At 63.7% G+C, this 16,631-nt stretch overlaps 1 protein-coding gene across 16 annotated transcripts in view; it reads left to right on the forward strand.

The window, feature by feature from the left end:
• The window catches only part of IQSEC1 (IQ motif and Sec7 domain ArfGEF 1), a 330,464-nt gene that overhangs the window by 299,634 nt on the left and 14,199 nt on the right, over positions 1 to 16,631 (forward strand). For all 16 annotated transcript variants that reach the window (XR_014251035.1, XM_082413930.1, XM_082413929.1 and 13 more), the window contains 5 exons: positions 7,547 to 7,708; positions 9,530 to 9,652; positions 11,065 to 11,231; positions 15,185 to 15,324; positions 15,746 to 15,775. Coding sequence is in view for 15 of the 16 variants with exons in the window: in XM_082413930.1 (XP_082270056.1) it covers positions 7,547 to 7,708; positions 9,530 to 9,652; positions 11,065 to 11,231; positions 15,185 to 15,324; positions 15,746 to 15,775 (622 nt within the window). In the remaining variant the exon portion in view is untranslated. The remainder of the gene's footprint in view (positions 1 to 7,546; positions 7,709 to 9,529; positions 9,653 to 11,064; positions 11,232 to 15,184; positions 15,325 to 15,745; positions 15,776 to 16,631) is intronic.

Genomic DNA, 16,631 nt, shown 5'->3' on the forward strand with positions numbered 1-16,631 from the left:
CCGAGGCCCCATGGCCGGTGGATGGCCGGACTGGGATTCACGCCTCCGCCGCCTGGCCCCTGAGCACAGCCTCGTAAAGCCCGGTGCAGGGACTGCGGCCTGGAGCGCGGCCTCCGCGGCCCCGCCCGCTCGCTGGGCCTCGCGTGTGCGCTGAGAGTCCAGGGGGCGCCGCCACAGCGGTGGGAGCTGGGGTCCGCACCCCACAGCCCGGAGGGGCACCCAGCGGGACCCCCTTCACGCCCCTCCCTCTCGCCCTCGGGCGCGGGCCCAGGTGACCGTGGGCCAGGCCAGCCCTCTCCCCACTCTGGACGAGTGTCCTCATCCCCAGAGCCGCCCCTGATGAAATGGTGCCCTCGGAAGGGAGTGAGGGCCTCTTGTCTGAGGAGCACGTAAGCCGGGCCTCGGAGACTACTTGGTGTGCCGGGACTCCCGACGGGCAGGGAGCTGCTCACCTGGCCTCCGAGGTCCCTCCCCGCCCAGGGCCTGCGTTTGGTTTGGAGGCAGGTCTTCTCCGCCCAGCGCCGGGCCGCCGCCTGCCTCTCCTCCTGCCCTCTGTCCACTGCCCGCTGCAGCTGCTGCAGAGAGCCCTGCCGCGAGGCTGCGGTGCTCCGAGGTGCCGCCCTTCCAACGTCCGCGGGGCTCGGGGCTCGGCCCGCCTCCCAGTAAGCGGCAAAGCTCGGGTTGGGCTCCCGATTCCGTGCGCCTTGGGCGTTACGTCTGTTGTGACCAGTGAAGAGGACGGTGGTGACAGCCAGCCTGCGTGGTTGCATGTTAAGTTGGCAGCTGGTGCCGAGCACTTCGTGTGCGGCATCTCGCCGAATCCTCACGGTGGCCTGGGAGGCGTGGCTGCTGGCAGCCGGGCCGCGGGACCCCAGGCGCTGGCTCCAGGCTGCAGAACCAGAAGTGCTGGCTGTGCCGGGCCATCTGCTGGTGCTGGACGTGCTGACGGTTTAAGTGACTGTGGCTCTCTTACGAGCACTTTGCGTTGGGTCTTTGCAGATCCGGGTCCTGTTCCCCTTGACATGAGCCACTCCTCCGGCCCGCGCCACCCTCAGAGCGCTGTCCCGGGTCTGGGCTGGCTGGTGCCGAGGGCCTCAGGGAGGAAGGCAGCGCGGGGCAGGCCCCACGGGTGTTCCAGCCATGCCAGTTCCTTCTCTTTTTTCTAAACTGAGTATGGGTGATTTATAATATTGTGTTGGTATACAGCCAAGTGATTTAGTTGGGTTTTTTTTTTTTTAGATTATATTCCATTATAGGCTATTACAAGATATTGAATATAATTCCCTGGGCTTTACAGTAAATCCTTGTTACTTATCTGTTTTATGGATAGCAGTTTGTATCCATTAATCCTTTTCTTTTCTTTTTTTTTTGCCTCATTGCACGCTTGCGGGATCTTAGTCCCCCGACCAGGGATTGAACCTGGGGCCATGGCAGTGAAAGAGCTGAGTCCTAACCACTAGACTGCCAGGGAACTCCCAGTAGCCACTAATCCTATACTCCTAATTTGTCCCTCCCTCCCCCCCTCCTCCCCCCCCCCATTAAGTTTGTTTTCTACCACACGTCTGTGAGTTTGTTTCTGTTCTGTATATAGATTCATTTGTATGATGTTTTAGGTTCCACTTATTTATTTATTTTTGGCCACACCACACAGCTTGCAGGATCTTAAGTTCCCCGACCAGGGATCGAACACGGGCCCCCCTGCAGTGGAAGCAGAGAGTCCTAACCACTGGACCAGCGGGGGAACTCCCTAGGTTCCACGTATAAGTGAGATCATGTGCTATTTTTCTTTCTCTGTCTGACTTACTTCACTAAGTATGATCACTTCTAGGCCTGAAAATGGCAATGTTTCATTCTTTTTTATGGCTAACATCCCATTGTATATATATGTACCACATCTTCTTTATCCACTCCTCTGTCGATGGACATTTAGGTTGTTTCCACCTGTTGGCTATTGTAAATAGTGCTGCTACAAACATAGGGGTGCATGTATCTTTTCGAATTACAGTTTTGTCTGGATATATTCCCAGGAGTGGGATTGCTGGATCATATAGTAGCTCTATTTTTAGTTTTTTAAGGAACTTACATACTGTTTTCCACAGTGGCTGCACCAGTTTATGTTCCCACCGACAGTGCACAAGGGCCAGAGGGTAATTCTTCCACCTTGTCTCTGGGATAAGTGCAAAAAAGACCCCGGCAGCCACGTTCAGCTTGGGTTTCTAGTATCCGAAAGAACTTTGTGAAAATCAGAGCTGGATAAAATAGGCAGTCTGGGGAGGTGATGAGCTTGCTGGCCGTGGAGGTGTGCGAGCCGATGGGAGGTGGCCGCTTCTCTGCAGGATATTGGAGGGGTTCGAGCCTAGATTCCGGAGTTGAAGGGCACCTCCAGGCGTGCAGGGCCCCTGGGTGCTGAACTTGGTGAGTCCATCCCTCGCCCCTGCGGCCAGTGAGAACAGCACGGGGATGGCTCGGCCTCCGACCTCGGGACATCCTCGGGCCCTGCCGGTGTCTGTGCAGACCCCGTGTTGGTCTCTGTGTGCATCAGGCCCTTCTTCATTGGAAATGATGGGCATCCGATCAAACTGGTTCAAGCAGAGAGGCCTTACTGGTTCGTGGACCTGAAAAGCCACTGGGCATCTCTTGGCCGTGCCCCACCATCGCGCCCTCAGGGCAGGAGGGCAGCCAGCAGTCCGGGCTCGTGGTCCAGCCTCACGGCAGCCCTGCAGGAAGAGAGGCTCCCACCGGCGCCGTCTGAACCGCTCGCTGTCGTCAGCGGGGTGCAGCACTCTGACCGGCCAGCCCAGGCAGCCCGTGGGGTCAGGGGGCGGAGCTCGAGGGGGGTGTGGGAAATCCTGAGGCCGACAGGGTGCCGGGCAGACGCCCACGTCCACGTCTCTTCAGCTGCTGCAGCAAGTGAAAGCGACAGGAGGAGCCGTTGTGGCCCCTGCAGACCCTGCTGGGAGGAGAGGGGTTCCGGCAGGTGGGTGGTCCTTAGGTGCAGAGACCGGCCTCGTAGTAACCGCCTCCCAAGAGCCCCGGGCTCAGGCTCGAGGACAGAGATGCGAGGCTGGCGGCACCACTGTGGTCTGCACGTGCTCACCTGGCACAGTTGACGAGAAAAGCTGGACCTGGGGACAGCAGAGGCTGCTCGCAGGCCCAGCAGACGGGCAGCGGGGGTGGGGGGCAGAGGCCCGGGCGCCCGGGATGCAGAAGCGCGTCAGGTGTAGATGGTGAAAATGTCGCCTCCGCACCTCGTGGATGCTGGTTCTGGAGGGTGGAGATCAGAAAGCTAGAGAAGGAGTCGTCGAGGGAACCCGGAGAGATGGGGAGAGCGGGCAGCGCAGAGGTGGGCAGAGCAGATTTGCAGCCCCGGTGGGCTGGGAGCATAGAGTGGAACTTTGCGGGCTTCTACGGGCAAAGGGGTAAGAACCTGGCTCTCCCTCGCTGGACAGCCTGGTGCACAGCTACTCGGCCTTTCTGGGCCCCGTTTGGTTTTTTTTTTTAATTTTGTTTATTTTTTTATACAGCAGGTTCTTGTTAGTTATCTATTTTATACATATTAGTGTATACATGTCAATCCCACTCTCCGAGTTCATCCCACCACCACCCCCGCACCACTTTCCCCCCTTGGTGTGCCCCGTTCTGTTACGTGTCCAGTAAGGCTTTTGCGTTGGTCATTCCTGCTCCCAGGGACCTTCTTCCTGGCTCCAGGTTCAATGCCACCTTCCCGAGGAGGCCTTTCTGGACCGTCCCTTCTCACCCCATCCATCTGAAGTCCAGGCCTTCTGTGGTCACTATGGCTTCCCCTTGGTTTAGCTCTGCCTAGTGCTGGCCCTTTTCTTAAACAGCCATAAAACCAGCGTGTTTTCCAAGGGCTTAGAGGCATTGACTCGTTTGATCTTCACAGTGACTCTGCTGTGTGCACCGTCACTCCCCACTACGCAGGTGGGGAGGCTGAGGCACAGAGAGGGTAAGTGACTTGCCCTAGGTCACCCAGCCAGAGAGCGGAGCTGGGGTCTGAGCCACGCCTGGGAGTGTCTCTCCTGGGAGTTCATCGCGCTCCAGCGAGGATGTGTGTTCGAGGGCAGGGACTTTGTCTGGCCCACAGGTGTGCTGGTGCCGCACCCACCCAGAGCAGGCGCTGGATGGATGCCTGGAGTGAATGGAGAAGTGGATGAGGGGCGAGGGGCCGGAACTTGTCCTGCAGGCTTGGGAGGCCCTGAAGGTTCTAGAGCAGAGTCATGGGAACACGGGCCAAAGCAGCCCCTCCCAGAGCCACGTCGGCCCCAGCCCCGGACACAGCACGTTCTGTTTCTCTGGTCGGACCTGCGCTATGTGGGCCGGGCCCCCGCTGGCCCCCTGAGGGTGCACAGGCAGCAGGGCCCCAGGCTGCGCCTCTTCAGTCCCGAGGGCCTGGAGCCGCGTTCAGGCTCGCAGGCAGGGAAGGGGGAGCCAGAGCTGGGGGTGGCGGCGAGCCCCTTTGCCCGGTCGGATGGGCTCTGTCACAGCCGAGTGAACTGCTCTGTCCCGGCCGCGTCCGCTACGTGTTGGCCGGGCCTGCTGCACTCATCAAGTCTCTCAGGGACAAGGCGGGCAGAGGCTCCTTTCCATGGGGTCCCCTGCGTGCTCTGGGGGATCTCGAAGCCCCAGAGGACGTGCCTTCCACCCTCCTGCCTCGGCCCGAGCCCGTCCAGTGCCCCTCACTGCCCCAGGGGGGGCGGGCAGGGCTGTGGGTGAGCCGCAGGCCGAGTGTGTGACCTACCCACGCAGGACACCTGGGCTGCTCCGGTCAGCACGGAGCCCTGTGAGGGGCCAGTGGGCCCAGGACCCCTGCCCAGCAGGGCCCCCGGAGTACACGCGGGGCAGCTGGGGGCCAGCGAGATCCTGCGGGCCAGGGGCTCACATCAGTGCTGGCTCTCCACGGTCGGGGAGATCACTCGCCTTGCCGGCCGCGCACATCCCGAGCCTGGAGCCCCCGCCCGAACCCCCGCCTGCACCTCCGGCCGCAGCACCGTTCCTCTCAGTTTGCTGGGAGGCCCTGCTCTCTGGTCGTGGCCTGGGCAGTCCACGTTCCTCTCCTGCAGCATCCTGTGAAGGGTGCCAGCTGGATGCGGCTCCTGCCCCGTCCGCCTCGGGCTGAGGGCTGGAGCCCTCGGGCTCACACGCGGGGTCACTAGCATATGTTGCGATCGCTGCCCCCAGGCGGTGTCCTGAGCCAGCCCCTCCTCCCCCACTCCTGCACCAGCGCTGGGGGGCCTGCGAGGGTCTCCTAGTGGGCTCCCGTAGAACAGCCAGAGGCGGCTTCTTAAACGGGGACCCAGGTCCCTCCACTGCGCTGTGCAGAGCATGCCGGGCTTCTCATCCCACTCAGGGCAGAGCCAGATGCCCCTCCCCCGGGGCCCCTACTCTGAGCCCTGGAGCATCCTCATGGCCTCGACCCTACAAAACCCACTCCCACCTCAGGGCCTTCGCATTCGCCATTGCCTCCATCAAAAAGCTCCTTGAGCACGCTTGTCACTGTGTCACCTGCTCAGAGAAGGCCTCTGCCTCCCCTGCCAGAACCCCTCCCACCCTCGCTCGGCCACTTTGCCCTTCAGACTGGGCGGGGGCAGCTGTCGTGCCGGGCGTTCGAGGCTAGCCACGCTCGCCGCTGTCATCCAGAGTGCCGCCCGGCACAGAGTTGGCGTGTGGCACTTATGCCCTGGGCAGTCCACCTCCTACGGCCCCTGCGCAGCCTGCCCGTCCCAGGGGGCTGTGGGCTGCGGCGGGGGGGCCTGGCAGCTGTGAGGCTGCACGACGTTGGCCTGTGAAGGCAGGCCGGAGCAGCCGGGGCCGGAGCAGCCGGGGCCGGAGCAGCGGGGCAGGAGCAGCCGGGGCAGGGGGGAGCAGCCCCCCCAGGGCGGCAGGAGGAGGCTGGGCTGGACCCGGGCATGGTGTCAGGGCCTCGGTGGGCCAGGCTGGCCCGGGTGGGTGACAGGGGCGCCCGAGAGGGGGCTCTCCAGTCGCTTTCACATGGGAGCCAGGCCGGGGGGTGCCACAGTCTTCTCAAGAGAAGCCGGAAATCCGGGTTCTGTGTCCAAGCTCCCGGTTTCTAAACATTGGCGACCAACTGGAATTCTTTCTGTTAACGTTGTGTGGGCCGAAGAAAACACATCTGTGGGCTACCGTGGAAGTGGGGGGCGGTCAGGTATGGGCGGGGGTCCTACGGGGGCCGCTGTGGAGCTGGCGGTGAGGAAGCGCAACCCGCCCCGCCCCCACCCCCGGTTGCAGCATCAGCACCAGTAGCCCAGTGCCTGGAGAGGCCTGGGGCTGGGGCAGTTCTTGGTTGGAGACCCCAGGGTTGCCGGGAGGAACGGGGACGTGGGGGAACGGGGCCACTCGGTGACCACTTCTGTGCCGGGACCCAGGTGACCGGCAGTCGCTCCCCGCCCAGCTCTGAGCGCAAGGTTGGGGTGTGTGGCCACCTGGGATAAAAATAGCAGGGTCATCTTGAGGCTGGAGGTTGGCCTGCGTGTGGAAATACGGCATCTGCGGGACCCGCTGTCAGCGCACGGCTGGTGGTGGCAGGTAGATCCTGGTCCTCACCTCCGTGCCCCCAGGGGCCAGCAGGACACTGACCTCTACCACTGGGGCAAGGCGTGGGGCGCCAGGTATGCCCAAGGGCTCCGCAGCTCCTCAGCCCATCCGAGGCTCCGGGTTCGTCAGAGGAGGACACCGCCCTCCGAGGGTCACAGGTGCAGAGGGAAGGGGTCAGTGGCGCCTCCCCCTGCCCCGTCTCTTTCGACCACCGCCTCCCCATGAGGTCAGCCGAGCCGGCACCAGGCCCCGAGGCCGCCGGGAAGAAGGGACCTCACTGCTCAGCCCCCGAGGGTGCCCCGGCCACCAGGCTCCTGGTCCGGGTGGACGCTCAGCCCTGTGGGGCCGGCACAGGCCCGCCCCAGGCCTCTGACTGCAGGTGGGGCCGGCGCTGCGCCTCCGCGTCCTCTGCCGTCAGTTGAGGTTTATCCTAAACCTTCCCGGTGCTCACCTACTGCGTGCAGCGTTCCAGGCGTTGCTCACCTACTGCGTGCAGCGTTCCAGGCGCCCGACTGTGTTAACACACACGTCTCACGACACGGGCAGTCGAGTCCCCAGCAAGGTCACATGGCTGTCGGGCAGCACAGGTGGCAAGCGTGCCAACCCCAGGGAGTGGTGTGGGAACTGAGTTGGCGTGCAGGGTCCTCAGACGGTGACGGCACGGAGCACGTGCCACAGGCGGCCAGCGTGTGCTGGGCGGGGCCCTCCAGCCCGCCTGGAAGCTCGGCACAGAGGGGACCACGGAGCCGGGAGGGGTGGGGCCCTTCTGTGCCCCCCCCCCGGCCCCCAGCCCCCGGCACCCTCCATGCTCCTGCGCTGGCCCAGCCCTCCTGCAGGGCCCAAGCCGCCCCGGTTCCCCTGCGTTGTGGGCTCAGGGTGGGGCAGGGCAGGGTGCCGTGGAGGAGGAGGGGATGAGGGCTGGGGGAGCTGGAGTGGTGGGAGCGCCCGGCTGAGCCCATCTCTCGTCCCCTAGGAAGCCTGAGAAGGGCGTCCAGTACCTCATCGAGCGCGGCTTCGTGCCCGACACGCCGGTGGGGGTGGCCCACTTCCTGCTGCAGCGCAAGGGCCTGAGCCGGCAGATGATCGGGGAGTTCCTGGGCAACCGGCAGAAGCAGTTCAACCGCGACGTGCTCGAGTGAGTGGGGCTGGGGGCGCTGCGCACACACCCCAGGCTCCCCGCTCCCCTTTGTCTTTCTGGCTCCCAGACACACGGAGAAGTCCTGCCAGCACCTCTGGCCCCATCCAGCAGGGCCAGCCCCTTCCCCTGGCCCAGCGGCCTCGGGGCCGACCTCCCGCAGGGGCAGCGGCAGGGGAACCGGTGAGCTCAGCCCCTCCTCCTCCCTCTCCTGGCGGGAGGTGGGAGACGGTCCAACCAGGCTGCCGGCCACAGACTCTCAGCTCCTTGGAACCCTGCAGAAGAACAGGTTTCCAGCCCCCTGGGCACTGCTGACAGCTTCGAGGAGCCCTGCCCGCACGTACCCCGCACCCCCCGGCCCTCGTCCGGACTGTCCTGAGTAGAGAGCCGCCGCACCTGGGTCCTGTGGTCACTGGGCAGGTGCTACGTGCAGGCCGTGTCCTCGCCTCGTCCGCGGGGGCGTCAGGGGTCCAGAACCCCTTCCGCAGACGGGGAGCCAGGGCCAGCAGGAGGCCAGCTCGGAACAGAGGCCCTGCTCCCCTTTGCCGGGACCTGGGGGTGCAGCTCCAGGCCTGCTGTGGGCACACTGCTGACCCAGACACTGCACGCGGGATGGGTGACCCAGCCGGTGGGCCAGGAACGGGATCAAAGCAGGGTAAAGACTGACCCTCAGTAAAAACGGCAGGGCGGCCTGGCCACGTACACCTGCCACCTCCGGGCGCCCCTGGGCCTGGGAGGAGGCTGGCGTGGGCTGCGGCCTCTCTGTTTCACAGGTGAGCAGACCCAGGCTTGGGGAACGGGGGTGTGGGGGGGTCTGGCCTGGGTGCCCCCCCATACACACCCACGTGCACACACATATATGTACACTAGTGTTCACTCAGTCACACGCACACACACACACCGGAGAGGCAGCGAGCCGTTGGCGGTGCCTGGCGTGTGGCCGACTTGTGGCATCTGTCCCACCTGGGCTGCTCTCTCCCAGCCCAGCCTTTCTGATAGTTCTGGCCCCGCCCTGATAGTGTGGTTGGTGCCCCCTCCCCCTTTGAAATCCGGGAGCAACCGTCCAAGGAGAGCACGCTAGCTGCTCCGTGAATGGGGCCCAAGACCATGTGGTCTGACCCCCTCCCCTGCAGCCACCCCTGCTCTCCCCCAACGCCCCCTCCGAGCTGCTCCTCGTCCGTAGGAAATCCGCACATTGTTCTCCTCGGATCAGAAAATAGCAGCGGCCTCAGGAAGCAGCGAGACCCCCCCGCCCCCAGGCATCCTACTCGGATGCTGGTCAGCGAATTGTCCTGCAGGGCCCCTGCCCTCACCCTGCCCCAACAGCCTTGAGCGCTCAGCGCATCGCCCCAGGGGAGGGGGCCCACGGCCGGGGTCTCTGCAGCCCCACCGGGGTGGTCACGCAAGGGTCCCTGTTGCAGACCCGTCTACCGTTCGGGGTCACGGTCAGAGGCAGGAGCAGGCTGTGCTGGGGGCGGGGCTGTGATAAGAGGTACCTGTGACCTGCGGCCTCCCCAGCTCTGCCCGCCTTGTGGGATCGGCAGGTGAGGGCGGCACAGCCCCTCCAGAGGCCCCGCAGAAATGCCCGGGAAAGCGTTGACGTGAGCGGCAGGCCCAGGGCGCGGTGGCTGCAGGGCCAGTGGGTGTCGAGACCTCCACGTCCTCCTGTGGAGGAGGGAGCCGACTCCGGCTGCCCTCCCTCTCGGGCCTCCCGGCGCTGACCCCTTGTGCTCCCTCCGCCCTCTGCGGGCCGTGCTCGCCTCTGCGCCCGGCGGGAAGGTGGGCAGGGGATGCTGACGGGGCCGCCTTCTCTCATTTCAGCTGCGTGGTGGACGAGATGGACTTCTCCGCCATGGAGCTGGACGAGGCCCTCCGGAAGTTCCAGGCGCACATCCGGGTCCAGGGGGAGGCCCAGAAGGTGGAGCGGCTGATCGAGGCCTTCAGGTGGGGGCGGGGCAGGTGTCAGGTAGAGAAAGCGTCCCCACTCGAAGACCGTGGCTCAAGGGCAGACTCCCCTTCAGGGTCAGGTGGCCATGAGCTTCCAGGGGCGGGGGTGCGGGGGGCCGCAGCCCCTCCTCTGCCGCGTGCTGTGCGGCTCAGTGCTGGAGCCAGGGCCTCCAACATCTTCATGGTCCTCTCCTCACTGGTTCGGGAGTCCATCTGTGTCGTCACTCGTCTGCTCGTTCACAGGGGCAGGTGCTCCCTCAGGGACGCAGAGGGCCTGGTTCTGACACCTGCACCGCTGTGTGACCTTGTGCTGGTTACATAACCTCTCTGTGCCTCACGTCCTTGCCAGTAGAGAGGGGTTGATGAAGGCACCTACCCTGGAGGGGGTGGAAGGATTAAACCACTCAGGCCGTGCGGGCGCACTCCGCACTCCGAGAGCCTGCAGTCAAGGCGGGCTGTCCCTGCACCATCTTCCATGCTGGGATGGTATGCACACTGGCTGCATAGGGACTCCGTGCCCCGTGCTGGGTGTGGGAGACCCAGCCCTCTGGGCTCAGCAGGGGTGGTGGGTTCACAGAGGAGCAAGGTCGCAGGAGGAGAAGCCCCAGGCCCTGGGAGGGGAGCGTTCAGACACTTCCATTCAGGAGGGCTTCCTGGAGGGGGCGGCACTTAACAGGGAAGACGAAATTGAAGCCCACATCGTCTAAGCTCCCATGGCTGCTGCCTGCGGGATGTGGGCCTCGGTCACGGTGCCCCACCCGGTTCCTCTTCTCCATCCCTGCTCCACACACCTACCCCTGCACAAGGTCGCCAGTGGAGGGAACCGTGGGGTGGGGTGTGGGGCGTATTCGAGGCAGTGAGGACGTGAGCAGATGACTCTGTGAGGCAGTTTGTAGCGAGGCTGTTAGTTCGGCTGCCGCAACAAAGACGCCCACCGCAGCCGCTGTGGCTGAAACGCCCCGGAGGTGGGCAGCCCTCTGAGCTGGCGTGGAGGAGGCCTGGGCTCCTGTCACCTGAGGTCCCCGGGGGCAGATGCAACACCCATCACATCCACGTTCCAGGCAGGCAGAGAGCATGGAGGGCACCCCCTGCCTTTAAGGCACAGCCTCGAAGGTGCCGACATCGCATCGGCCGGAACTTAGCACGTGGCTGCGCGGGGACCGAGGGATGTGGTCTTCAGTCCCGAGCAGCCACATGCCGGCCGAAGTACGGGCGGGTGGGACTTAACTCACATGGGGTGGGTGTGAGTGGACGGTCAGGGCTGGCTCTGCCAGACAGGTGACATCCCCGTGTACCAGAAACGGAGGCTCCGAGGTCAGTGACCAGCCTCAGCTGTTTAGGGCCGCTCACGGGTGAGGGGCGGACTGGCCTCCTGCCCCGGCTGAAGCACCACCCCCGTCCGCCCCCAGCCAGCGGTACTGCATCTGCAACCCCGGGGTGGTGCGGCAGTTCCGGAACCCAGACACCATCTTCATCCTGGCCTTCGCCATCATCCTGCTCAACACCGACATGTACAGCCCCAATGTCAAGCCCGAGCGCAAGATGAAGCTGGAGGACTTCGTCAAGAACCTCCGAGGTGAGCGGCCCTGGCCCCGGCGGGACGCCCCCCCCTCGCCGCCAGCACGCACCTGACTGGGGTGCGTGCAGTGCGGCCTCACGTTGGGAGGGCGGGGGTTCCTCCACGCAGCGCAAGTTCCCGCAGAGGGCGCTGAATGCTGTGGCGGGGGCACTCCAGGGGCGAGGCGGCGTGTTGTCTCAGAGGACCGCGGGGTTCAGCAGGCCCAGGGCGCCAGAGGGCAGAGGCCTGAGAGTGCAGCTCGGCTCAGCGCCCGGGGCCGGGCCGCACACGGTGGATCCAGGCCTGCTTGCAGGGCCAGAGGGAGGATGGACCGCAGGCTGGGTGCTGGGCGCTCCGGGGCCTCCGAGCACGGGGGGGTGGGACGGGATGGGGGCCGGGCGGGGGCCGGCACTGCCCTGCCCCCATCACTGCTGCCCACACAGCGTCGCCCACCACCCCCCTCCCTCAGTGGTCCTCGTGGAACAAAGACTTGCCTTGTTTTCGTCTTCTTACTTAAACGTATGTATTTTTAAAAGGGACTTTATGTCATCACTGTAAGCGGGAAGCCGGTAGCATTTGTCACACATGGGCATCATTTACGAAAATGAGCGCCGTGAAAAGGCAAAACCGCTGTGGGTTCCAGCCAAGCTGTTCCTGGCTGGGCCCCGGGCCCGAGGCTGCCCTCTCCTCCCTGGCAGGTGGGCCCATGTGGGGCAGGTGCCCAGGGGCTGGGCAGCCAGACGGAGGCTTCCTCCTGTGTCGCCAGGCAGGAGAGGGACGGAAAAGGGAACGGCTGTCTCCGTGTTTGCTGCCGGCAGGTCCCTCCTGTCCATGGAGTCCCGGGCGGGGGGACTGTCCCTCTCCTTGGGAAACAGCTGTAAGGGACTGAAGTCCCTTTAGAAATGGCATCATAATTTTATAAAAGGGAAACAACTGATCTGAATCAAGTCCAACTTTTCGAGCTGTTTAAAGTTTTCATTTTGTTCTTCATTTCTGTAAAGCTGCTCCGTCGTCCCGTCCCCCAGAGTGGAGGGTCTGTGCTGGCGCCCCCTGGGGGTGGGCCCCACCCTGACAGGCGGTCCCGCAGGGAGCTGGGCTCAGGGCCCTCCCGATGCGGCCCTCCGCAGGCCCCAGGGAGGGGCAGGTCTCAGCCGTAGTTCCTAGGAACCTCGTTAATAAGAGATCAAGTCGCCAGGCCAGGTGAGGAAGCGGGGCGGTCAGCAGACACCGATGGTCCGGGGGGCTGCACCCCCTCCCCTCCTCTCCGTCACCTCAAGCCCCTCTCCTCTCTGGGCCTGGTCTGGTCTGGTCTTCACGGCGTCCCCATGGCCCCGGATGCAGGCGGCTGCTCTGTAGCTGCCGGGGAAGCTGGCCGTGAGCTGCGTGCTGTTGGCGACCCCGGGGAGCTTGAGGGACTCTGATTTTTGTCTCTGGTTTAGCAGCTCAGCCATGTAACCGGGGCCTCTCCTGTGTGAGAAATGAGACAGAAACGAGGCCCGTGGAGAGAGGCTCGGGGGAAGACGGGGCTGCTGGGTCACATACCTGCCGGTCGGCCACCCTCATATCCGCGGCTTCATGGCTCGTGCGCATCCGCCATCCCGGCAGTCTGGGGGAGGGGGGGCTTTGTCACCCCAGTTCCCAGGGCAGGGGCTGAACACCCCAGAACCAGGAGAGGAAGCCACTGATTCTTTCTCACGAGCCTGGGCTGTTCCCACCAATCACCTCTTTTCTTCAAGCCAGGGACTCGAGCGTTCTCTGCCCCATCTTCCTTGAGCTTCAGAAGGTTCAGAGAGGGAGGGGGCTTGCCCGAGGTCACACAGCAAGTGTGTGTCAGAGGAGGCAGGATGCTGGCCTCCCAAAGCCAGGTCGGCGCTCTGCGCTGAGCACATGTCCCAGCTTGTTCTTTTTAGAGAGTGCCCCCCTGCCCCAACGTGCAGTGGACACACATTTTCTCTGGAATCGCTCAGTGTGCCCAGGGGGTCCAGCCGCAGGGGGGGGCTCTGGGAATACAGAGATAGTCAGGGGAGGAACCTGGAAGCCAGGCAAGCGATATTTTGCTTTTATTGATATTTGCCTTCAGATTTTTTAAATGTATATTTTGAATGGGTCTTATCCTCACATAGTTCAAAACCCAGAAAGTAACGTGACCCAGCAGTTGCCCTCCTTGGAATTTACCCAGATGAGCTGAAAACTTATGTCCACACAGAAACCTGCACACGGATGTTTATAGCAGCTCTATTCATATTCGCCAAAACTAGGACGCCACCAAGCTGTCCTTCCGTAGATGAGTGGATAAACCTTGGTCCATCCAGACAGTGGGATATTATTCAGCACTGAAAAGAAATGAGCTACCAAGTCATGAAAAGACACGGGGGAACCTTAAAGGAACATCGCTAAGTGAAAGCAGCCTGTCTGAAAGCCTGCACCCTGATTCCAGCTGTGCCGCGTTCTGCAGGAGGCAAAGCTGTGGAGACAGGAGACCAGTGGTTGCCAGTGGTGGGTGGGGAGGGATGGAAAGGAGAAGCACAGAGGGGTCTTTAGGGCAGGGAAAATTCCGTATGGTATCATGATGGCGGACACGTGGCGTCGTCCATTTGTCCAGACCCGTAGGGCGGACAGCAGCAAAAGCAAACCCTCGTGTGAGCCGTGGGCTCTGGTGACCGGGACGTGTCTGCGTGGGCTCTTCAGCTGTAACGAAGGCACCGTTCTGGTCGGGGCGCTGATTGTCGGGGAGCTGGGGGTATATGGGAGCTCTCTGTGCTCTCCCCTGAATTTTGCTATGACCTTAAAACTGCTCTGAAAAAACAGCCAATTAGAAAAAAGCCAGAAAGTGTAAAAGGTGCACAGCAGGGCCCTTCGCATCCCTGGAGGTCATCGGCTTTGAGTCCCTGCTGTGCCACCCAGCGCTTCTCGCTTCTCGTGGGCGCCGGTACAAACGTGCATGGCTGGTCTGACCCTCTTCCACTCGGCGCCTCACTCTTGCGTTCGGTAAATCTAAGGGCTGTTGCCAAGGCTTGCCGTGGCCTTCCTCCTTCCTGCGGGCATGCAGCGACCCCTGTCCCAGGAGTCCTCGTATGCGGACAGCTTAGCCAGTCCCCTGTGATGGGTTAGCTCCCGTTTTCTGCAGTTTGGAAGCAGCGCCGCATTGAATGTCACGCCCCACGGGACAGATCCCCCAGATCCACTCACTGAGCCCGAGGGTGTTTGAATTTATGACTGGCAGGTGGTGCCGGACAGCCCACCAGAGGGCTTGAGCCGTCCCACTGCCCCACGTACCGCCAGCAGCCTGCAGACTGAGGGCCGGGGAGCTTCGCGTCTCTGTCGTGAGCAGGGCTGGGACTTCCTGACAGCACTTTTGGGGCCGTGCAGCAGAAAGGGCGCACGCTTGTTGTCAGAGTGACCCGGGTTCAAGTCCCAGAACTGGGACAGCAGCCACTCAGACCCCCTGAGCTCTCGTGTCGGGGCGGTGGGGGTGGCCCCGTGAGCTGCCCTGGTCCCTGTAAAGTCACCGTGCTCTTGGTGGCCTGTGTCACTGAGGAGAGGACTTGTAGCTCAGAGAGACCACGACTCAGGCCAACAAGGGGCAAAGTGAGGATGTGGGCCGGGCAGCCCTATCCGCACAGCCTCCCCGCACCCCAGCCCCGTCCCTAGGCCCCCGCCAGCCCGTCGGTGCAATGGGGACCGTGGTGCCCGCCCCACAGGGTGGTGGCCGGGATCAAGCAGGGCTGTGTGTGCAGAGCCCCCTGGGCATGGCTGCAAGGTGGCACAGGCCCCTCCACACTCATCCGGGGGCAGTGCCAGCCTGGTCCCTGGTGCGGGGGCTCCGAGAACACGTGTAGTGGACGGAGCAGGGGCAGCTGCTGGGGGTCTGGAGGCCTTTGGTTCAGCTGGGGGCTGGCAGGGGGACCACTGTCCGGATTTGGCTGAGAACCAGGTGCCTTGGGGTGAGCCCTGCCCCTGTCCCCTACCAGGCGTGGACGACGGGGAGGACATCCCCCGGGAGATGCTGATTGGGATCTACGAGCGGATCCGCAAGCGGGAGCTGAAGACCAACGAGGACCACGTGTCGCAGGTGCAGAAGGTGGAGAAGCTCATCGTGGGGAAGAAGCCGGTAGGTGGTCTCCGTCCCCACCGCGGGGGGAGCCGCTGCGGGAGGCCCGGGGTTCCCAAGACCCACCCACCCCGCGACCCCAGGCTGCCCCACTGGCTTGGCTTCGGCCAGTAGCCGCAGTGCCTTTGGAACCTGTTCCCTTCCAGGTGGGGTTGGTGAATTATGTCAGGTTTGGGGCTTTTTAAGGGAGTAACAACCCTTCTCTCTGGGTCCCCTTTGACGAGAATCTGAGGCTCTTAATAAACCAATGGCCGGGGCTGTGCAGTGGCTCCCTGGCGGCCTGGGCTCCCCGTCAGAGCCCGCTGGGGGCGCCCTGGGAGGCGCTGTGGGCGGGGCGTCACCCCGGGGTCTCCGTCAGGGCCCAGGTGTGTACTTGGAACATTAACATCTCTCGTTGTCTGTTCACTGCTCCCCCCTGTAGATTGGATCCCTGCACCACGGACTCGGCTGTGTGAGTTCCCCTCGGCTTTCGCCTTCCGTGATCCCCACTCCCCCGCAGCTCGCGGCTCCCAGACCCACAGTTCTGGCTGCATGAGTTAATTTCCGGAGCCATAAGAAATTTGATTTTCACAGTTATCTCCGCCTCAGATCTCTGCGAGCATGCGGGAGGGTTGTGCTGTCAGGCCCATAGCAGCTGGTCCCCTCCTGTCTCATCTGGGCCCGGTTGAGCTCAGAGATGCCGCTTCTCCCTCGGCCCCGAGACCCTGTGCCTGAACAGATGACCTTGGTGTGGCGTTGAGGCCTCCCCGTCCCCACCCAGCCCACGCTGTGCCTCCCACGTCCCTTTCGCTGCCGGGGCTGGCAGTAGCATGCCTGCTGGCCGTCATGTGGTCTGCTCTTTACCCCCCCAGCAGCCGGGTCAGCTGCCCCTGCAGAGGGCCCGAGACCCCTGGCACTCCCGTGACCTGCCCTCGCCCACCTCCCCAGCCCTGCGTCCTGCCCACCTTTCTCGCTCACACTCTGCTGCGGACAGCGCTGCCCCCTGAGGGCACCAGGCTGGGCCCGTGTCCCCTCCCTCTCACCTGCGGGTTGCTGAGCTTGGGCCTGGAGAGCAGCCCCACGCAGGGCCGTGTGTGCCCACGGCCGCGTGTGCAGAGGGCAGGGACCAGCCCCTCGAGGTGGTGACTGCCGGCTCGGGACCCCGCACGGCTCCCCCAGACCCAGCTGTCGGGGCTGAGAGCCTTCAGGAGGGAGGGCCTGGGGGCGGGGAAGCCCGGGCTCTGCAGCCTCCACGAGCCCAGTGCTGAGAGGAGTCGGAGGGCGGTCTCCCTGGAGCAGGGGCCTCCGGAGGCCCGAGCGAGGGCAGG

The sequence above is a fragment of the Balaenoptera physalus genome (genome assembly GCF_965194825.1).
Source record: "Balaenoptera physalus genome assembly, chromosome: 11".
NCBI lineage: Eukaryota > Metazoa > Chordata > Mammalia > Artiodactyla > Balaenopteridae > Balaenoptera > Balaenoptera physalus.